This window comes from Myodes glareolus, chromosome 2 (assembly GCF_982192425.1).
Source record: "Myodes glareolus chromosome 2, mMyoGla1.1, whole genome shotgun sequence".
In the NCBI taxonomy this organism is placed as follows: Eukaryota; Metazoa; Chordata; class Mammalia; order Rodentia; family Cricetidae; genus Myodes; species Myodes glareolus.
In genome coordinates this window covers 52,878,378-52,901,465 of record NC_142027.1, presented here as the reverse complement: position 1 = coordinate 52,901,465, position 23,088 = coordinate 52,878,378, and the positions used below count along the sequence as shown (strand labels likewise).

The 23,088-nt window shown below is 40.9% G+C and overlaps 1 protein-coding gene across 14 annotated transcripts in view; it reads left to right on the top strand.

The window, feature by feature from the left end:
- Phldb2 (pleckstrin homology like domain family B member 2) overlaps positions 1–21,764 on the top strand; it is a 220,684-nt gene extending 198,920 nt beyond the window's left edge. For 7 of the 14 annotated variants that reach the window (XM_087900469.1, XM_087900506.1, XM_087900492.1 and 4 more), the window contains 8 exons: positions 3,994–4,014; positions 5,889–5,924; positions 7,626–7,830; positions 11,585–11,675; positions 12,553–12,699; positions 14,798–15,017; positions 18,657–18,742; positions 20,050–21,764. In XM_087900469.1, coding sequence (XP_087756595.1) covers positions 3,994–4,014; positions 5,889–5,924; positions 7,626–7,830; positions 11,585–11,675; positions 12,553–12,699; positions 14,798–15,017; positions 18,657–18,742; positions 20,050–20,190 — 947 coding nt within the window. In that variant the 3' untranslated portion in view covers positions 20,191–21,764. The remainder of the gene's footprint in view (positions 1–3,993; positions 4,015–5,888; positions 5,925–7,625; positions 7,831–11,584; positions 11,676–12,552; positions 12,700–14,797; positions 15,018–18,656; positions 18,743–20,049) is intronic. The other 7 variants (XM_087900510.1, XM_087900496.1, XM_087900517.1 and 4 more) reach the window with 2 other exon arrangements.
- The last annotated feature ends 1,324 nt before the right edge of the window (positions 21,765–23,088 follow it).

The window sequence follows — 23,088 nt, the reverse complement described above, 5'->3', positions numbered from 1 at the left end:
GTTACGGATGTTAATACAATGTCAAACACAATGCTGGAGGTCTGTTGACGATATCAACAGGGAAGCTGGCAGACATCTGACCATCAAATGCATTTGTGAATTGATGGATTGAAATCTTGCCCTTTATGTGAATTAAAATTGAATTCTGACTCCTACCTTTTGGGGTCAGGGGTATTTTAAACAGTTGGAAACTGTTTAAACGTGGATGAATTTCCAGTACCCACTGAAAAATTCCCTCCCCATACTATCCTTAAAAAAAATTTGAATTCTGATTGATCGGCTTCTCTGCTGATGGTATTAGGGTATAATACATCATACACACATACATACATACACATCCATACTACATATACATATATATGTATGTATATGCTTATATAAACAATGTGTATGATATGTATATTACTAAAATGAGGTTTTAAAACAGTATTAGAAGTCATTTAATTAATGGAGCAAACATTTGGGTAGTAAACACCTGTATTTCTAGCACTCAGGAGACTGAGACAGGAGGATCACAAATTGGTGGTCAGCCTGAACTACACAGTGAGATGTTGTCTCACAAGAAGGAGTTAATAAAGCTGGACAAAGTGACATATACCTGTAATCTCCCCATTTGAGGGGGAGCAGGAGGGTTCAGAATTCAAGGTCAGTCTGGGCTAGGTAGCCAAAAAGGGTTGAGGCAGGCTATCGTGTTCATTTGAGGTTTATATTAGTACTATTTAAATGAAATATACTTGATTAGACTTCTGTCTTATTTATTATAATTTCTTAAGACGATAAAAATATTTCTTAGTATTCACAATAAGCATTGAAGTCTATTTTAGCTCCAACTCATTTCTGTTAACTTGAAGGTCAATTCTGTTTTCTGTTGAACCATTTTTTCTGTAATATTAATAGGCTGCCCTTAAAAATGTGTATCCCACTCTAGTGGAAGGAATCCAAGCTTGACTTGGCTGTGCGACTGAGACCTTTCTGCATATTCATGAACTTTCCATCTTGTAAATGCATGAGCTCTCAGTATTCCAGTGACTTAGGGAAAGGTGGAACTCTAGGAGAGGGAAGCGGGATCAGAAATTACTATTCCCAGTTCTGTAGTAGTTTTTTTCTACTATTAGCTCTTTGCTCTTTGGGGGTCCACCACCCAGCTCCCTAATAAGCACATGTAGCTTATTCTTATGAATGCCCTGCCTTAGCCTGGCTTATTTCTAGACAGCTTTTCTTAAATTATCCTGTCTACCTCTTGCCTCTGGGCTTTTATCTTTTTCTGTTTCTGTCTATCTTTTCTTTCCTTCTTATTCCATGTCTGACTGTGTGACTGAGTGGCTGGCCCATCATCCTTCTCTCCTCCTTTTCTTGTTTCTTCTCTCTTTCTCCTTTTCTCTATTCTCCCTGCCTGGCAGTCCTACCTATCCCTCTCCTGCCTAGCTATTGGCCGTTCAGTTCTTTAGTAGACCAATCAGATGTTTTAGGCAGACAACATAACACAGCTTCACAGAGTTAAACAAATGCAACATAAAAGAATGCAACACATCTTTGCATCATTAAACAAATATTCCACAGCATAAATGAATGTAATACATCTTAAACTAATATTCCATAACACAGTACCAAGAAAAAAATAGGTGCATGTATAATATATACCTATTATTATATATGTATAATATACATATATAGAGAGCATAGAAAGCTGGGTTTTGTACTAAATGAGTAGATCCACGAAATTGAGAGTTGTTTGCAGTGTCATGCATCCAGGTTCTTGTGAGAAGGTGATGAAGCTAGGAAATTTCTGATCTACTTTTCTAATCTGCATTTCCCTTAACTAATGGGATGGCTTAGTAAAGAGAACCTAAGTCAACCCTCTGAGTCATATTACAGGCGTAGGCTCTGAAAAGTCTACTATCTGGTTTATCTTTGGTGTTCTTGTTCTCCTTTGCCATGACTTTTGCACACTTGAGAAGACTGTAGCTTCAGACTTTACTGCACTTCTGAAGTAGTGTCCTGCTTAGAGCTTCATGAGACTCTGATGGGATGGTGCTGAAGGAGCTATACTGTCCTATGTGCTGATCCTAGTTCTCTGGGAACTCAGCCTGCTCTTCTAAGGAATGGCCAGGGATGAGATTTCTTCAAGCCACAGCAGATGGTAAAAATTGGCAGGAGTTTACACAAAGCCCATATGGGTGTCTCAGAGAGACCAGGAGGGGTGAATCATGGTAAAAATTGGCAGGAGTTTACACAAAGCCCATATGGGTGTCTCAGAGAGACCAGGAGGGGTGAATCATGTATTCGTTTAGAATTGTTTCCACAGCACTTGTTGATGGCATTTAAATAGCAAATGCGATTAAAATTGCAGCCTGGACAAATTTGTATCTACTATGTTTTCATTATGTCAAATTTAGTAGCCTTCATCATTTACTTTTGATGTACACAATTAACTAAAGTGCACCATTCTTTTGCTGCTATTCATAATGGATATATCAAGGACGATGGTGTAAGTATAAGCCTTTTTCAATCAGTACTGTTCTCAGAGCACTGACAATGTGAGTCCAGGAACATTGAAAGGAACAGAGTTCAAAAGAAAAGGCGAGAGCTGAGGACCTGGGTTCCTGAAGTTGTAGAGGTCGTTGGCTTTTTTTTTTATACAGCTTGTCAACTGTTCTTTGTAAACTTTAGAACAAATGAAACTTGTATCCTTTTTTTCTTCCTTTTTTTTTTTTTAAATGCAGGAAAGCCCAAGAAAGGTATGACAACCTCCTTGTGTGGTATTTTTGTTTCCAGCAAATACGGAAAGGTCACTGTCAAGTCATCTTTTTGACTTGCTCAGATTTTGAGGTCTACGATGGTGGATGGTTAGCCTGATTGTTCCTTTTATCCAATAGGGGGAAATGCTGAACATTCTTAAGGAACACAATGCTCATGGCAGCTGCTGCTCCTGCAAAGGCAGCTGCATGACTTTTTGTTGGGGCTTTTATAACAAGTTCAGACCATGCAGGAGACACAGATGCTGTGAAAGCATTCATTTGTAAGGGTCATTGTAACCTGACAATCATTGGAGGGGCTACTTAGAGACAAGAGTGGGCATCGAATGTGTGCAGGCTCAGCACAAAACCTCTCCTTATAAGAGGCCAGGTGGACACACAGGCAAGTGGGTTTGGGAAACTCTGGTGTGTTTGTTTCACTTTAGCTTGTTTGGTAAGAAAGACTTTGGAGGGTGAAGAAAAGCGTAGACATCTGGCTTGAATAAGTAAGATGGCTGGCTACTGGTGAGGTTAGGGAGCAAGACACAGCATAAGAAAGAACTTGTTATAAAGTTTCATGGGCTGTGCATCCAATAACTGAATGGCATCTCAAATTTGGGTTGATCTAATTATATTTATGTGTATGGGTCTTTTGCCTGCATGTATTCTTGTGCATCATATGTGGGCCTCGTGCCCAAGGATTCCAGAAGAGGGCATAACTCCTCGATCTGGAGTTACAGAAAGTTGTGAATAGCCATGTGGGCTTTAGGAATGGAACCCAGGTCCCTTTTAAGAGCAGCCAATGCTCTTAACTACCGAGCCACCTCTCTAGCTGCTAGAATCGGAAATTTTACCCTAAGTTCTTGAATACTATTTGAAACTGTCTGCTTGAGAAAAAATGATTTTATAAATATAATCTTGTTTATTATTATTATTATCATTACTATTTTCTGATTGGTGAATATTTGTATAAGATTTTTTTCTTTTGTAGCAAATCTCTTTTTTTTTCTAACTACGCATGTCTCAGGAGCCTTTTTAAAAATCTTCAGTTTTTCTCTCTAATCTTATATTGAATGTAAAATGTAACTACCATTTATGTTCATGTGCTGTTATTACTAATATGTCTATGAGTGCATGTTGGGGTGGACAGTTCCCCATTCTCATGTCAGCCTTTCTGATCCTGTATCTTTCCCTTTCTCTGCCTTTCCCTCCCTCCCCTCCTGACTTGTCCATTCTTCTGGCTGTGGACTGTCATTAGGAAGAATGAATTCCTCATCAGGTGAGCTGTGACTGGGACCTTGTCAGAAGCACACACTATTCCATCTTAAGCCCTGGTTGTAATCGTAAATCATCCTGGTTTCCACATTAAGATACAGCCATAAAGGTGTATCATATGGGTTTGAAATATGTTAGGAGAACTACATATCCCATGTGGTTAATTCACAAGAGAACTTTGAGCACCAATAGCCAGAATTCATTGAAATTAGCATTAAAAATAAGAAAAATGACTGGTCTTTGTGCTCCAATCTGATGACTTTCCTGAGCAAGGAAGAGGGTTGCGGTAGTTGTTTCCTGGTCCACTCTGTGCTATGGAACAATCCTAGGTATGGCTTCTTGCTTTGCAGACCTTAGAGCTACCTCTCCACACAGTACATTCAAGAGCCTTTGTTTTTATTTTTGGTTTTTTTTTAAAACTCTTCTCATTCCCGAACATTGTCCTTGCTATATAACTGAAAAAAGCAACCACAAAACCAAATGGACTTGGGTTGAGAACCTCTCGAGTTTCCTAAGTTAGCTCCCTTTCTCCACCCCCAAAAGGAGATGAGTTCCTGCTTGGTCTGAGTGCTCAGATAGCTGGAGTTCAGAGATGAAAGGTGAATTCATTCAGTGTCAGTCTTGTGATGTCTTCGGGATATGTAAGCAGGCGCTCTACTGTGAGCAGGACACCCCATCTCCCTCACAGAGCCTCCCCGAGTGGAAGCGCAGGCCAGTTTGCGGCTGCTCGCCTGCCTCTCTTGCCCCGGAAGTCCTGGGCTGCCACTCTCTCAAGCTCTGCAAACTCCGTTCTGCTCTGGTTTCCTCTACAAAAAGTACCCATTCCTTTGGATGATCAGATTGGAGCTCCAGTCCCCAAACCAGTCCCCTCGCATGCAATTTTAAGATTACAAGGGAGAGATCTATGCTCTCGTTTATGGACTCATTTGTTTCCTTTACTTAAAAAAAAAAAATCTTGTTATTTATCCCAGGTTGAACTGGAACTCACAATAATTGTACTGCCTTGGCCTCTTGAGTGCCGTGGTTACAGGTACACACCCACCACACCACAGCCAGGCCCTTATTTGTAATGGTGGGAGTATTATTTTTGAAAATTGTCTGATGGAGAACGCCATCTCAGGTTGACAGTTGTAAGGGAACAACAACTCTTGCCCATTGGCAGTGTTGGGTAGCTTGGTGAAGTGAACCTCCTGTTCAGACTGGAAACGGTATCATTACCCAGAGGCTTTGTCATTCAAGCTGCTGTAGAACGTTAAGACCCTTATTCTGCTATTGGAATGACTGGGTAGCCCTCTGCACACAGCAAAACTCGGCAAATTTGGAGTTGGTCGGGGGAGCTGAGGTCCCTGAGCCACAGGGCGGTTTACATTGTAGTGTAGTTGTTCCTTGTGCACATGCCTGAAAACTCTGGGTGTTTTAGTTTCCTGCCTCTCTCACCTGAAGCTATAAACTCATTGTCTTAATCTGTGATATTTCTGAAGAAAACAAAACAAAACCCAGAATTCTGGAAGCCTGGAGAGGCAAGCCATGGGTTGCTTCTTCATGAGAAGGAGCCCTTCCTTTTTTTTTCTGTCCCCAGAATGTGTTAATTTCTCCTCCAGATTGACTTTTCCTCACTGAAGAAAGCTCTTTGTGAGAGGGTGGGAGGAGGGGTTGGGATAGAAGTCCCAGCCAGGGATATAAGTCGCATATGCTCTAACTTACACGAATGTCTTTGAAGGACCTGTCTTCCATGTCGCTGATACCAGCGTGAAGGCTTCCTGTGCTTCAGCATTGTCTGAAAGCCATAAGGAAATAATTGCGTGTAGCCTTTTCAAATAATTTCTCTTGTCATTTTTCCCTTCCTTTCCTAATGAATATCTGGAAATGATGTAAAAGGAACAATTAATAATTCCAAAACTTCAAGTGTAAAAGGTAAATATCTGAGTGATGACTTCCTTGCCTTTCTTTTAAACAGTGACACAGAGGGCACACTAGGAATGCCTGGCTTTGTGGCGCTGTGTGCACTGATCACTGCTGTAAGGGTGTTCTGTCTGCTTCCCAGTGTGCCTCTGAGCTTTACCTCTTTCCCTAGGTCCCTGATAAGTGTCTGTCATTTATAACAGCAGATTGGGTGCAGAAATCTCATTTTCCTAGAGATATATCCGTTTGAATAGCACAGTTTCCCATAGGCCTCCGGAACCATAAAAATACAAAGGGCACAGAAATACGCCTGTCACTCATAAATTTTATAGAGCCTTTGAATAGATGATACTTTATTAAGGCATCATGAGTGAGGCTTCAAGTTCTAAACAAATGTAGGTCAGTAGTTATGGAAGCTGTTTTGTTTGGTTTATTTTATGGGTTTTTGTTGGTGGTGGTGGTATTGTTGTTTTATTTCTTTTTGTCTCCTTTAGGGCACTTTTTCCCCTCTTAATTAAAATCCTCATTGAAAAGTAGTTCCAAGGAAAAGATGCCATACCAAGTGGTCTTGTAAACTCTTAATAGGCCTGCTGTTAAATCTCTGGTTAATGGGAAAGAGATTTTTCTCTTATCAGAAAAAGAGATTAAACGATGGGAAAACATTTTGATGAACTTGGGGATTTTTCAGGTTCTGTCCCTGCTTCCTGTGTATGTACGGCAGAGAATTGAAGATAGTGTAGTGTTTAATACACAAAGGTAGCTATAGCAATAACTCCTGGTAAGGCAATGACCTCATATGCCAGCTGTCAGAGTACAAGGGGAAAGAAAATGCCTTTCATTTGTGGTGCTTTTGATCCTGTTGACACTCACATTTTCAAATAGTTAGCAGCAGTTAGCTAAGGGCTGACTGTTAACGTGGGGAAAGGAAAGCAGCATAGCAAGAAGGAGCCTGTCCATCGGAAGGATTACTGACCCTGAGTATTTTAAATAAATAATTGGCAGACAAGAGAGATTGGAGGAAGAGAAAGAGAGAACAAACGGCAGAGAGAAAGAGAGAAAGACTATGAAAGAGACAAATGCCGATTGCATCTGAAACAGATGAAAACATTATAGACACTCTGAAAAACACACATTTCTCAACCCTTACACCTGCAAAATCCACTTGCTGTTTTCTGAATGTTCCTAAAATCTGAATGTAGTTGCAGGAGTGACTGTCCTATAACGCTGACATTGCACTGGGCATCATGTTGCCTTCATTTAAACACAGTTATTTCTAGAGGATTCTGAGCCCTTAACTGTGCTTCTGTTTCTGGGGATTGTGCATGCATGTGTGTGTGCATGCCCTTAACTGTGCTTCTGTTTCTGGGGATTGTGCATGCATGTGTGTGTGCATGTGTGTGCATGCATATGTGTGTATGTCTTTTAATGGCCTGATGTATTGCTATCAGCTCTGCTGAGTTGTAGGGATGGGATTTAAGAAGTGCCAAGTGATCCCACTGACAAATAAAATCCCTCACATGATCACTTCTTTCAAATTCTTGCTCAAACTGGGCATGACATTGTTTCTTTGATCTTCTTGACTTCAGACTATTTTAGGCCAGGGTCCAGATTTCATATGCAGATGTTTCTTGTTGCTGGCTTGAGTCTGTAGAGTTGTGGGATTCTGAGCTTGATAAATGAGACATATTTACATATTTATGGCTTTCTCCTTAGGTTATAATCACCAACAGATGAGTGAAGGACAAAGACAGAAACCTGAATTTTACAGCCGCACAGCATCTGAGTCAAATGTCTACTTGAATAGTTTCCATTACCCAGATCACAGCTACAAGGACCAGGCCTATGACACGTTGAGCCTGGACAGCTCGGATAGCATGGAGACCAGCATTTCTGCCTGTTCACCAGACAATATCTCTAGGTAAGGCTTGATGAAAACCACCTCCCGGTTTCAAACATAAACTCATCAGTTTGAGACACAATGTATATTATAATTAGATATAAAACATACAGTGCAACAGTAGAGACCTGTTTTTTCTGACCCTTGTGTTTATTGACAGTCTAAAGAAAGAGCAAAGCCAATGCCAGCTCCAGTCATGTTCTGGTAGTCATGAAAATGATGTTTCAACAGAAAGAGAAGGCAAAGGCACCCACAACTGAGTAACTCTCTCACTCTACACATGGCTTTTTGTGACATAATAAACCACAAAACCAAGCTTGTGTCACTAGAATTTCAGAATGGAATTACTTCTTTAATAGACGTATAATTTTGGGATATTCTAATGCATAGTTTAAAAAAATCCTCAGCACAGCAAATTTTGCTTTTAGTCCTCGCTTGTGTGTACCAGCTTCAAGACGACTCTGAGGCCTGCCTCACAGAACACCTTCCAGATAGTCTCTGTACTACCTTGTTCTGTGGACTTCATCATGGTGTCTTCCAGCATAAGGAGTAAAAGCTTACCTTAATACAATATGCTTTTTACAATTTTCAGATTTATTTTTATTTTATGAGTATGAGTGTTTTTCCCTGCATATCTATCAGTACTCTATGTGTGCCTGACTCCTTTGGAGGCCAGAAGGGGGCATCAGATACTTTGGAGTTACTGGCAGGCCTATACGCAGTTAATTAGTTACAGACAGCTACTACATATAGTCAAGATAGGTGTTGGGAATTTAACCCAGGTCTTCTGGAGGGGTAAAACAAGCTCTTAACCGGTAAGCCATCCATCCAGCCCATAAGATGTACTTTTGAGGTAGTTATTGGCATTGGAGCAGGACTCTACTTTTGTTGGTATTTTCTACTTTAGGTTCATCTTTTTTTCTTGACATTTTGAGTTAAGTCCTTAGTGATATCTGACCATGAGCAGAAGCTATCTGCAACTGCCAGCACAATAGGACCGACCAGTCCTGGGTAAAACAGCTATGGACAGTAATAGGACTGTCCATAGTAATAGGCACAATGACGTACCAGAAATGGTAACTCTGCAGGAATATTGTCATACAGAGATCAAAGGGACAGATGTGTCTCACCAAACACACACACAAATAACTATGTGAAATGATGAATATGTTAATGAGTTTGATTTTTGTAATCATTTTACAATATATGCAAATATGATATCACATTTTATACCATAAATATGTATACTTGTCAGTTAGACTCATACTTGATAAAGCTGAAAACAAGACAAGACAAGTAAACAAACAAAAACAATAATAAAATCTAAATGAATATCAATTGTATAAAATGTGACAAGTGAGGTCAGTTATGGTAAGTTTCTTTTGTGTATAGGTATATGTGTGTGTGTGTGTGTGTGGGTGTGTGTGTGTGTGATGCTGAGTATGAAACCCACAGCTTCATGTACCCTAGGCAAGTGCTCTACCATTTAGCTATAGCCCCAGTCCTAATTTTTTAGTGAGGGTGGGCGGGTTGAAGAACTGTGATTTATTTATTTGCGACATAGTCATACAAGTGTCATCATGGAAGGCAGCACAGAATATGCATATATTTGTATGCTCTTGTATGGCCTGCGGCACGTAACATCCTCAGCCTTCTCAGTTGGGTCAGTCATGTTTGTTCCCTTTCCATCTATAAGTTAGCAACTTATACTTTTGTATTTTGACCAACAGCTGTTGGAAAGAATAGTAAAAGGAAAAAAAAAAGAAAAGAAAAAAATAAAGTCATTGTATTCTTCTCAGGGTAAAGCACCTGAGTACCTGGGTAAAAATTGGCCCCAACACATACCGCACCCGGTTGTTAGGCCTGTAAGGTTCCAATGTCCCTTAGGCAGTTCCCACTCCCTTGTCTGCTCCTAGTGGGACTGGCAGTTTTGAAAAGATAAGCTGCTCTGGGTAACTAGGGTCCTTCATCTCTTCAGAATAGGAGCCATCTTATGTTTGATTTTTGCCAAAAATAGTTGAGGAGGCTAGATGTGGTGTCTCACACCTGTAAATCCCAGTTCTTAAAAGTCAAGGTAGGGGGCTGGAGAGATGGCTCAGTGGTTAAGAGAATTGCCTGCTCTTCCAAAGGTCCTTAGTTCAATTCCCGGCAACCACATGGTGGCTCACAACGATCTGTAATGAGGTCTGGTGCCATCTTCTGGCCTGCAGACATACACACAGACAGAATATTGTATACATAATAAATACATACATACATAAATAAATAATTTTTTTTAAAAAAAAAAAAAGTCAAGGTAGGAAGTTGGTGAGTTCCAGGCCAGACTGGGCTACATAGTGAGACTGTGACTCAGAGGTTATTACTGGCCTGGATAGATGTAGTACTTGTCATACAACACTGGGATTTGAATTTGATCCCTATAACATGAATGGATGGATGGATGGATGAAGATAGAGATGATAGATAGGTAGATAGATAGTTCATACACACACACACACACACACACACACACATGCACGCGCACACACACACACACATACATAGAAAGATGCCAGGTGTGGCAGCACAAGTCTGACATCCCAGTAAGAAGAGGCAGAGCCAGATCCCTGGGATTAAATAGTCAGCCAATCTAATTGGGCAGCTCTAGAATGGTGTGGGACTCTCAGAAAGCTAGGTAGAGGGCTCCTGAAGAACACCATCTCTGGTTTCTACACACATGCACAGAACACATGTAACACACACACACACACACACACACACACAGAGGTGTCCACATACATATATTATTTAGTCATGCTTTATATGATGTACTCGAATAACCTGAAAAGCTCTGTGTATTCCCCTTTGTACAAACTTTTATTTTTATACACTTTCTATGAATGACAAACAAAACAGCCTGTCCATTCTCAAGTGAGCCTAGAAACAAGGTAGGGACACACTGTGCAGGACACAGCAGGGCCCTCCATGAATGAAACATCTGGATATATGACCTCTGACCTAGTCCCTGGCTGTTTTTGTAGCTCACACTCTTTTGTCTTTTTCCCTTTACTTGTTGGGGTGATGCCGTTTCTAAGATGCATTTCTTTTACAGTTCTTGAATCCCTTTGTGCATTTTCCCCATTAATTAACAGGAGAAAAAAAGGCTTTGAACAAAACTGACCACCCCTTACTCAGCGCGCCTGTACAAGTCACTTTGACATTGGTATCATTTAAAAAGTAAAAGGCCCACACATACAAAGTACAGCAAGCTACAAGGGTAACACATATTCCCCAACTGAAGACCGTGACTTCAGACATTAGGCATCATTTACATAAACCATGATGATAGTCTAGTTCATACAATGATGTGAGAGCTGAAGGGACGCTCACATGGCTGTCGCTGTTAGACATGAAGGCTGCATTTTGGATGCACACTTTGTAAGATTCAGCTTTGCCTTCTTTGCTTTTAACCGGCTTACAATGGTCTTGTCTTTCATGTCCATTTTTGACTCCTATACTGAGATCAATCAATCTCAGCTATGATTTTTCAGAGATGAATTGATTCACTCGTTAAGATCAATGACTCATGTATAATATCCTTCAAATTGTATGTTTTGATTGTGACATGAAGCCTGACTCTGTGTGTGTGTGTGTTTATGTATGTGTGTGAGAATTAAGACTTAAATTAAGTCTTTGAGAATTTCACATATGCATACAATGTATTTTAATCACAATGCCCCTCCATGATTCCTCTCCTTCAGCAAATATTCTTAAAAGGTTTTTTTATTTGCATCAGTGCCAGCACATCCAATATTGCCAGGATAGAAGAAATGGAGAGGCTCTTGAAACAGGCTCACGCAGAAAAGACCCGGCTACTGGAATCCAGGGTAAGGCAGAGAGCTCCTGCCAGGAGCTTGTGATGGGCATGGGGCGAGGAGCCCTACACTTGCCAGCAGCATCCCTTCAAGGCCACGACTGAGCACTGTGCACTTGGGTAGCCACTCAGCCTCCTTTCCTGTCCAAATGGAAAGCTGCAAGAGAGGTGGCTGCAGGGCCCTTTGCTGCGCTTTTATGCCCAGAACTTCATGTGAGTGTCTGTGTTTTTGCAGAAAGCAAAAAGGATAATGGATGTTTTCTACCGCATTTCCCCCTTGGTGGCCATGTAGATGTTTTCTTGAGGGAATTGGAAAAGTGATATTTCTTTATGTGTCCTCTTGTCCTTCCCAACTCATGCTGACCTCACTATTGTGAAATTCAAAACCCCCACATTATTGTGAGTTTATTTCAGGCCAGAATCAGAACTTCCTTAGGAATCCCCACCCCCACCCCCAACGCCTTTGCATCCTGCCCTGAGGGCACCTCCTTTCCTTTTTCACTTCCCACAAAGCTTCCTCTGTGACCTCCAGCCAGGAAGCTACAGAGCAATAACAGGAATTTGGAAGGACCTGTGGCCTTCACCCAGGACAGTCTCCCAGAGAAAAGCCTAAACTTCATGGCTAGTATTGCAGGACAGTTTGCAAGGAAGAATGAAATACCTGCGTGTACTTACAAGCCAAATTTTCACTGAAGACTAGTATTTAATTGTTGGCATAGATGACTTTGGGAGCTATGCAGAAGGTGATCATGGTTTATGTTAGTCCAGGCTATATACTTTAAGAAACTAGGATACAACATGAAAATTGTCTAATGATAATTGGAGTTTGAGTATTTATTAGCTGGTTCCTTCAAGTGTAGGTGTCATGTAATTCTATATATGATAATTAGGAACGAGAAATGGAAGCCAAAAAACGAGCACTGGAAGAAGAAAAACGACGCCGGGAAATCCTGGAAAAACGACTGCAAGAAGAAACCAGCCAGAGGCAGAAGTTAATAGAAAAAGAAGTGAAAATAAGAGAAAAACAGAGGGCACAGGTTGGTGGATCAGTGTGGATGCATACGTGCAGGTTGCCCCCTGATGGTCATTTTGTAGAAGACATTCATTTTGTCTGAATACCTAGTGTTTAAGGGAATGGTTAAGGTGTATGTGGGTTAGTATGCAGGCTGTGTTCATTTTAGAACTTCTAGAGAACTGCCAAGCAACTGACACTTTTCTCTACTCACATGCGACTCACACGTTCTATTCCCTTCAGAGAGAGAGAGAGAGAGAGAGAGAGAGAGAGAGAGAGAGAGAGACGTCCATCTCCATCTATTCTCTGGATGCATTTCAAAGGAGAATATGTTTTGTACTGCTTTGAATATTGCTATCGGAGTAGTTTTTAAAAATACACACTGGGGACCAGAGAGATGGCCCAGTAGTTAAGAGGACTTCTTTCTCTCCCAGAGTACAGGAGTTCTGCTCCCAGCCAGCACTCATGTTCGACAGCTCACAAACTGTCTATTTCTATAACTTCAGCTCCATGGGGCCCAATACCCAATGGACTCTTCTGGAACAGCACTCAAGTGCATATTTACACACACACACACACACACACACACAAATACACATACACACACAATTAAAGGTTAAAATATCAAATAAAAATGTTAAAAAAAACATATATATGTATAAATAGATGATAGCTTGAAATATATATATGTGTGTGTACATATCTTATAATACTATTTTATATATATTATCATGCAAACTAAAAACTGTGATGGAGGAAAGATTCTATCAGGCAATCTCTAGAAGCAAACTTTCCAAAACAGGATAAACTTAAATTGGACCAGCCCAGTTTCCTAGTGTGGTAATAGTATCTCCCCCCCCCCCTTTTTTCTCTAACCACATATGTCCCCTTTCCTATACCAATCTATAATACTGCTCCTTCAGTTAACAAGCAACCAAATTTAGGAAAATATCATTTGGTTTAGCTCCCTTTCTGGATCAATGTAGATTTAAAATCCCTGCTCTTTTCACTCTAGCCACTTCGTTATATATATTTCCTGAGGATAAAGATTTTAAAAATACTGCAGCATGTAAAGCTCACATTCGTTTCATCAAACTTGGTTATTCATCCAGTAGACTCAAAGGCATTATTTCCCTCATCCGCTCCAGTTGCTGTCCGTTTGGTCCTCAGCGCCTGGCTGCTGTCTTTAAAATTTTATGTGGACTGGGACTTTGGCAAGCCTGTGGCAGCTGCATTACAGGGAAGGTAAAACACCGAGGAAAAGTGGAAACTGAAATGGATCCTTTCATTGGACAATACTCTGACCTCTGCTAAACTCTGATGGTCATCCATAAAGACAGTGAAGGTCATCCGTGCCTGTTTAACATCTGAAGTCAAACCAAAGGGCAGAATTCTATTTTAAACTCAATTATAAGCTTTTCCTCTAACTATACGATTAGATCATTTCCCCAGGGCAAAAACATGGAATTATTTAGCAGAATTTTAAAGAGAGAGAGAGAGCATTAGGAGGCAGCATCCGTGGTGATCTGTACTTCCTGGATGATGTGAACCTTGGCCCTCAGCATTAGGAAAACAAGACATCTGTGCATGTTCCCTGGGGCCTCTGCTCCCATACAGCTTCCCACTTTAGCTCCAGGGTCGATTCTACCCTCAGTTTATTTTAACTTCTCTTTTCAAAGAATATACCTTAACTCCGTGGGATCTTCTGGGGGTCATGCCTACCAGACAGTGTCTGTTCGATCAGGCCGTGTATGGATGACCTTAGAACTGTACTGTGTTGTGGTGGGGGGAGGAGCAGCTGGATGGCAGCATGTCTCACTTCCTACACGGCTTCTGGGCTGACTTCTTTGATGGTCCACTTGTGAGGTCTTTTCATCCTCGCTTCTGCCCCTCTCGAGGAGTAGAATCAACAGGCCTGCTTTCAGGCACCCCTTCTCTAAGGGAGTGCCCTGCTTAAATGTCTGCTGCTTAGTCTCCAGGTGACAGGTGCTTTTTTTACCTTGGGTTCTTGTTAATTACTTGGCAATATAAGACTTCGGCTCTACCGTCCTTCTCGCCTCTAACATATGTGATCTGAAATGAAACTGTTCTCTGTAGCTGAACCGGGTTTTACTCTTTTCCAGGCTCGTCCTCTGACTCGCTATCTGCCTGTCCGGAAGGAAGACTTCGATTTGCGGAGTCATGTGGAGACGGCAGGCCACAATATTGATACCTGTTTTCATGTGTCAATCACAGAGAAGACCTGCCGAGGATACCTCATCAAAATGGGTGGAAAAATTAAAACGTGGAAGAAACGCTGGTTTGTTTTTGACCGGAATAAGCGGACATTTTCTTATTATGCAGGTGAGTGATAAAAACAAATTGAAGCAATGCATTCAAATCTACTAAAAATAAAAGGAAATTGAAATTCATTATCTGAACCAGAAATTCGAGGCTGAGACAGTTGGATCCATTTGAACCCACGAATGTGAGACTAACCTAGGCAACATGGTGAGACCCTGTCTCAAAAAGAAAAGAAACAGAAAAAGAGAGAGAGAACAAGAAAGAAAAAGAAAGAAAGAAAGAAAGAGAGAGAGAGAGAGAGAGAGAGAAAGGAAGGAAGAAAGCAAGCAAGCAAGCAAGCAAGCAAGCAAGCTTGGTAGGCATACATTATATTTTGTATCCATATTTATACAGTTGAATATGTTATGAATTTCATTTTTTACAAATAGAAATCATGTGACTTTAAAAATGTGAATCAATCTATTTCTGAAATAACAGCCCAAATACATATTAAATGGAATGTATATTTACATTAAATTATTGTCCTTTAAACCACGAGGCCAGAGAAAATACCCCACTACTATGTATTTACTTTTTGCTATATGTCCTATTTAGATTACACAGAGTCAAGCAACCCTAGTTGCCAGTCGTTGAGCTGTGCTTTGTAAGGTACTCAGACCTTTCAAGTATAGAGTATAGCTCATCAGCAAGCTAGGAAATAAGAAAACATTCATTAAGTGTTGAGAGCAGTTTGAAAATCCTACATGCTTAACTGTGGGAAGCATACTCTACTGAATCTTATGAAAACATAACATAACTGGTTAAAAAGAGTCTGTGGTGAGGCACAGTCGTACATAATTGCAGTCTCATCACTCAAGGGATGAAAACAGAATGGTGAGTCTAAAGCCAGCCTGGACTACATAGCGAGAAACGCTGTCCACAAGCAATGAAATAAACGAGTTAGCATCTTATTTACTTGTGCATTGAATGTGAAACATGCCCATTACAGGCATTAGCATAGTCTAAGTCTCTTCAGCTGCAAAGGGGTTGACCCCATTCCCATATTTTGGGTTCACCGTGATTGCACTTAGGAGAGCATAATCAGAATCACAATTTGCAATGAGCATGGGATGAGAAGCCAGAACCAATGGATAAAAGGAAATATTGCCCAAGGAGTCCCAGACCTGGGGTTGAGAAGCAACCTGAGACCCACACCTTTCAGTGAGGGGCTCCAGTTAGCTCTGAAGTTGCTGGTTAGAGCAAATGGCCTGGCCCTCATAGGAGCCTGCTTTTTATCCAGATTCATAAAGGTTGACATTAGCAACCTCAGTACAATAGGAAAGACACCTGCTTCATAAGAAATCCAATCTAGCATCCATCAACACATAGTATTTATAGACAGCCTCACTCAGAATGTTCCAACAAAGAAGATTAAAAGGCCTTCGAAGAGAAAGCATCTTCATTACCCCATGTTTTTCTGGTCTGTGAGCCTGTTTCCAGTTTTGTGTACATAATCAGGTGTGTGGTTCAGGGACCCTACTAACTTCTTTAAACCTCCCTCCCTCTAACCCATGCAAGACCTGCTTCTAACTCTGATTGAAACTCTGGGTAGTTGATTTTTCTGTTTTATTTTAAGTAGCAAGTTTCTGGCATATTCAAAGTCCTAGTACCCAAACTGAAAAGAAATAGATTCCACCAGCTCTTTTGCATTCACATCAGAAGTGACTGAGCAGTGGAACGGCCTTAGGTAGATGCTGTCTTGGCCCTGTTCACAGCTGTCAATCATTGGCTGTGTCTGCTCTACATGGCCCTACCCCCATCCCTTTTCCAATCACCCTCAAGCATAGGCAAAAAAATCCATCTCCCACCACTTACAATGGTACAGCTCAGGCTGGCCTTGACCCTACAAAAGCCACACCCCCTTGGCTTATCATCAAGGTAAATGGCCAAATTTGTGTGCTGAAAGTGTTTAAGGAGCACTAGGCCTCTGTCATGCGTGACCTTGCCCTTTTTACTGGCTCTTCAAGAGAGCCTCTAGAGAAAACAGTCCTAGGAAGATGTCTGTAAGCTGATGGCTAATGCTGCAGAGAGATAGTGAATTCAAGTATCTCACCCACATCCATCCCCATCCCTCAGTTCACAGTGTAGTGAGAAGTTCATGTTTTTTCAGAGTGCATTCTCCATGACGAGATGGCCTGAAAACAAAACGCCATTCCCCAGTTGTCTGCCTACTGGGAACACTGGCATCTTACTTTTGTTTCCAGATTTTAATCTTACATGTGTTGGGAGCAAACATGGTGTTACTGTATTCCCTCGAATTAACTGCAGGATCTTTTCCAAGAAATGTTTGAAAGCTATGCTGACCTTCTCTCTCAACTGACTCTGGCTGGAATCCACCAAGCATGATATTAATTAAAACATTATTATCCAATGAAGAGCCAAAGCAAACATACACAACTATGGCCCCTGGTCAGTTACGTTAGGGAAGACTGGGTTAAATGTGGTCTGGGCCAGCGTTTACGAGCCAGCTCTGTATTATTAGTGGGGAAAGGGAGGCGTTTACTCAGTAAAAATACTAACATTCATTGAAGGTTGCATATGAAAAGTCTCTTTCCTGCCATGTGTTCCGGTCTCCCACTGGTAAACCTAAAATAGATTCTATAGATTGTATACACACATACACACCTATGCACACATGCACACATATAATTTGATTTTCTTACCATGCTAGAGCTAAAACCCTTACCACTGTGAATTGTTAGAGAAAGCTAAGCCTCAGTTACCTTCCTAACTGCTTTTACACAGTTGACTCCAGAGTTATCCAGACTGCTCATGTCACAGCATGGAAGCTATTTCCTTGTGAATGTGCGCAGGTACTGCCATTGTTTCAACAGCTAAGGTGACCCTCTGTGTGGCTAGCCAATCATTCATCAGACTCAAGCAGGCCCCCCCATCAGTCAACACAGACCCCGAGCAACCACTGCTTGTGACTGCATTGTGTGCAATCAAGTTTCGAAGTAAAACTCGAGAAGAGGGTCTGTGCGTCTTTGCTGGGTTGTTTTTCTGGTTGGTCTCTAAAGGGGGTGGTCTCTCCCGTGTTTCTCCCAACAACTGCTGACAGCTGCTTCCCTTCTCCTCATACCTACGCCCCCAAAAGTGGTCATTTAATAGGACACAGAGTGGTGGTGATTGACTGGTTGGTTGTTTCAGTGGCTATTTTGTTTTGTTCTTTAAACTCAGTGCTCAGCAGGGAGAGAGAGGCAGGTCTGTAAGCTTGAGGCTAGCCTGGTCTATGTAGTGAGTTCTAGGGCAGCCTTGGCTATGTAGAGAGACACTGCCTCAAAATAAATAAATAAACAAATAAATGGCCAAATGCATTTAAAATAAAGAAAACATTAACCTTATTCCTTGACAGTTTCACACATGTGTAAGATGTATTGCTATCAATCTCTCCTGTATTCACCCTGTCTTGTTCTCTACTGAACTCCTTCCCACATTCATGGCTTTTTATTTTCTGACCTACTAAATTTAACCAGAGCCATCTGTGTGAGCAGGGGTTTGGAGCTGTCCACTGGACCCTGGAGCTCACCTAGGTTATCTGAATTAATCTAAGATAATTTATTGTTAGATAAATATTTTAACGAGGATAATTAATCACGAACCTGAGGTTTTTCCCGTTCATCGGTGGCACTAAAGTACTTCACATTCATATCTTTGCAGACAAACATGAGGCTAAATTAAAGGGAGTAATATACTTTCAAGCCATCGAAGAAGTGTATTATGATCACCTCAAAAATGCTAATAAGGTAAGTATCAATTTCCTCAGTTTCTGCAACTTTTTCCCCTAGGGTCCTTTGTACTCCAGGCAACTGCTTTATCCTTAGCACCTTTTCATGTTCTGTTTTTGAAACAGGGTCTCCCCGTCATAAGCCACACATTGGGGTGACATCTGTTGGGGTTCGGCCTCGACAAAATTTACACGTTCCAGAATAGAACAAAAGGATTAGAATTATTAAGCAAAAGGAACAGAGATATGAGAGAAATAAGAGACAGAAACACAGAACAACACTGGGAGGGAAATTCAGTGAATACTGAACCTGCCCGCATTTGTTTTCCACACGCTTATATACTTCACTCTGAAAGAGGAGCGGGGAGGCAACAGACTTCAATAACATGATATAAGAAGTAGACCAAGTATCCTGCACGCAGCCACTCCCTGGAACCTCCTGCCAATCTCCTTGAAGGAGCAATAATAGCAAGGTGGAGCCGATCCACCTCTATACTCAAAGTAGTAGTTAACCACACACTGGGTCAGGAACTCTTGTTTGTAGCCATGCTTGTTGTCAACAACTTTAAGAGAGCAAGAATAACCTCAAACTCTCTGACTTTTAGTCAAGGTGGAATAGACTCACATCTGTGGGCCCCCATAGTCTCACCATATTGCCTGGACTGGCTTTGAACTTGCAATGCCCCTGCTTCAGCCAGCCTTCTGAGTAGGTGGTGTTATGAGCATCTATAACTAATACTTGATAATTTCTGAAATTTGAATATGTAATCAAGTTAGGTTATTTGGGGATTTTAAATGATTTAGAGGTTGCGGCCTCACATGATGGATAAAATGTTCAGAACACTGCTGCAAATTAAAATTGAAAGCATGGTCGATGTTTAGGGATAAAGTCATGGTGACATAAGGAAAGGTGCTGGATGTAACGGTCTGGGAAACACTCATAAGCTGCTATGCAAGCATTTTTGGAAGGAGCTACTTTGTGTGTGTGTGTGTGTGTGTGTGTGTGTGTGTGTCTGTGTGAAGACAAATCAGGACCTTTAATAGGTCAGGAATAACTGCTATTGTTCTCCCATCAGCTAGACACCATGCTTTACCAACTAGTTAGTGAATCTGTGAGCTGTGCATGAGATTTCTTGTAGAAAAGCCAGACAAATAAATGGCCCATCCTGGGGAAGGTGGAAGGGGCGGAGGGGAAGGTGTAGCATAAAATACCTTTTTAAATTTCTGTCAAGGGCAGCTTTTAAAGCATAGGAACCTTCACATGCCGTTGCTGATGCTCAACTTTCCAAGTGTCTCTTTGACATTCTGTTCTTGTTTTAATTACAGAGTCCGAACCCACTACTCACCTTTAGCGTGAAGACGCATGACAGAATCTATTACATGGTGGCTCCTTCACCGGAGGCCATGCGGATCTGGATGGATGTTATAGTGACTGGAGCAGAAGGATACACGCACTTCCTGTTGTAATGAACTCCGGCAATGGTCCACTGCAGGGCAGACTGCAGTAGTGTCTCGCAAGAATGAAGCCATATCCGGTCTCAGATGGCAAGGCCCAACAGACGTCCCTTCAGCTGCATTCACTCAGAACTCTTCATATTGGGAAGCCTTTTGTACAAAAGGAAGCAGGGCTCAGAGTGACAGAACTGCAGCTCCCTTGACAAAACAAAATCAAAACACTATTTTCCTAAGAGCATCATTTAGATGTGAACTTCTCATACACTCTTTTTATCAGTTGATGTTGGTTAAATACACTGAACGGTTTACACGATGTCTGTAAATATGTACTTAGAAATATACTATTTTAGCACCCAAATCAGTACCATTGGTTATCAGCTGCCTTCTTTGTAGGAAGTAGCATTTTATAAAAATTAGCAAATAATAATTTAGAAGGCAACATATTTTAGACATTTTGCCTTAATTTTTAAATACTGCCCCCAAACCAAAGACATGGCTTGCCTCCTGTTTAACATCAGTGTTACTCTATCAATACTCTTTAAAATGGTATTGTGATGTCAATTCTGTAGTGCTCCCCCACCACAGAAGCTACTGTGCACATGTGGTAAACCAGGCTCTTAAAAACAATTTTAAAAAGGAAAAAAAAAAAGCTCCTTGTTTTTAGAAAAGGCCATCTCAGAAAACAGAAACCTGCAATATCTGGCAGTTGTAGTCAAGGAGAATACTTAGTGGGGGAAGCCTGTTCTGTTAAAGATTTGTTCATCCCTGGTGCTGAGAATAAAAGCAACCAGCAGCCAATTTCCTTTAGACTGCCTGCTTCCTCTTGCTTATGGGGCAGAGCTGTTACCTGCACCCTGACATGGCCTAACTATGAAGCTATCTCTGGTTCGCTGAAAAACAGAACCATTAAAATATCTTTATTTTGAAGACAACCAAAATTCAAAGTAATGTTCTCTATGCTATATCTTTTTACTTCTATCTCTACAGATAGCCTTGTTTCTAGAGCTATCTTTTTTTTTTAATGAAATGACTTCGGGCAAGTCTCTTTTATAATTGTTCTCCAAGTGCCAATTATTTTAGTTGTTGTGTTTTGTGTTTATAAGTATGAATAAACTCTTTCCGAATACATGCCAAATGGATAGAAGTAGAAAATAACGCCATTACTTACTTGTACACGTGAAATGATTAGAAATATCCACAAAACTTTGTCAGGCCTGACTGGGTACAATTTTTTTTAAACTTACAGTGTACTTTTATACCTGTATACATGTTACCATTAATATGATTTTGCAACTGGATGATGCCAGGTTTTACTTGAATAATGAGGGAGAAATATCATGACTGTAGGAGGTATTTTGTCAGCTGTGATTTCTGCAGTAGTCCCCTTCAACTCTTGTGATCTAAAACATTAAAATGCAATTGCAAAGATCTGGTTGACTAATGTAAAAACACAGCTTTTCTGTACTGTACTTTCCCCATAGGATGATAATGGTATTCTAATCAGTTTGCATGTCTGAACCTTTTAGATATGTGTGCTAAATGTATTGAGTTTGGATTAAAGTGTTGACCTGATTTCACATTTGAAAGTAATCTCTCTCTGTCTCTCTCTCTCTGTCTCTCTCTCTGTCTCTCTCTCTGTCTCTCTCTCTCATTACCTATCTGTAACGTAACAGATGATGAATTAATCAGCAAAAGCTAGCAGTAGAATCTACCTAACGGTAGATATGCGCTGACATCATGATTACATTCCTATCACTGACAAAATGAGGTAAACATTGAACATCTTACATGTCACTCTCATCCATTTGTATTGATTAGCTATTGCTTCCCTAAAAGGTGCAATGCAAATGTGAAGGAAAGTTTGAGGCTTCACTTGGTAGGGACCTCTTCTGGGTGTCAGACAGAGAAGCTGCCTTCAAAAAAAAGAATCCTTTTATTTTTGTATGCTGATGAAAGGAACAATGACCAAGAAAAACCTTTACAACTGTTTGGCTTCAAGCTCACTACTGTCAGGGAAACTATTTTGACGGTGTCACGAAGCCACTTAGGTTTCTGATTTGTTTTGCTGGTAAGAGTGGATTGAGAAAGGAATCCATGGGTTCCCCACTTTTATGTGCATATACAGTACTTTCGTTAGGATAAATCACATGATTTTTTAGAATTCTGCTACATATAAAGTACAAGGAGACACTCAAAAATAGAGTGCAGAAAGGGGTGGGGGCTAACAATATCAAGGACAAGTTTGTGCTGTTAAGATACAAGAGTGATGTAGAATTTGTTGGATATCATTACCTTTCTGACTCAGTTCCTTGGCATCTCTGTCCATCCTGGTCCTATATCCGAACTGGCAAAATGGGTCTGTGAAAACTCCCATTTTGACCCTGGCCATGGATCATACCAGTGACTTGAGAGACAGTGACCGGCAAACAGTTTTGTTGACACCGAGCTGGCAGGAGGAGGCAGAAGAGCTTTCATTCCATGGAATTTGTGGGAGTCTCATGTTAGCACATTCAGGTGGGTACCTGGCTACTTCATGCAGTAATGAGCTCTCTTGGTGTTTTGATGCTGTTCGCAGTCATGAGGAGTCCCTATAACCTCAAAAGGGAACATACAGCTATGATCTGTTCCTCAATGTTTTCTCATGTTTCCAGGCAAAGATGACTTTAATTAGATAATTTAGGAATGGGGCATAGGTAAGTGAAGCAAAACCAAAATGATTAAGAAACAAAAACAAAAGATCTATTTTGTCTTTCTTTATTAAGCTTCTTCGGTCTGTTCTAACAGATCATGTTCTCAAGACTCCAAAGACATGCCTGGCTTTAACTCTGGCACCAATAACTGCTCCCAAGTCTCTAAAGGGATAGAGTCCAAGTTTGTTTCTGTCGTTGTGATAAACGGCATGACCAACGC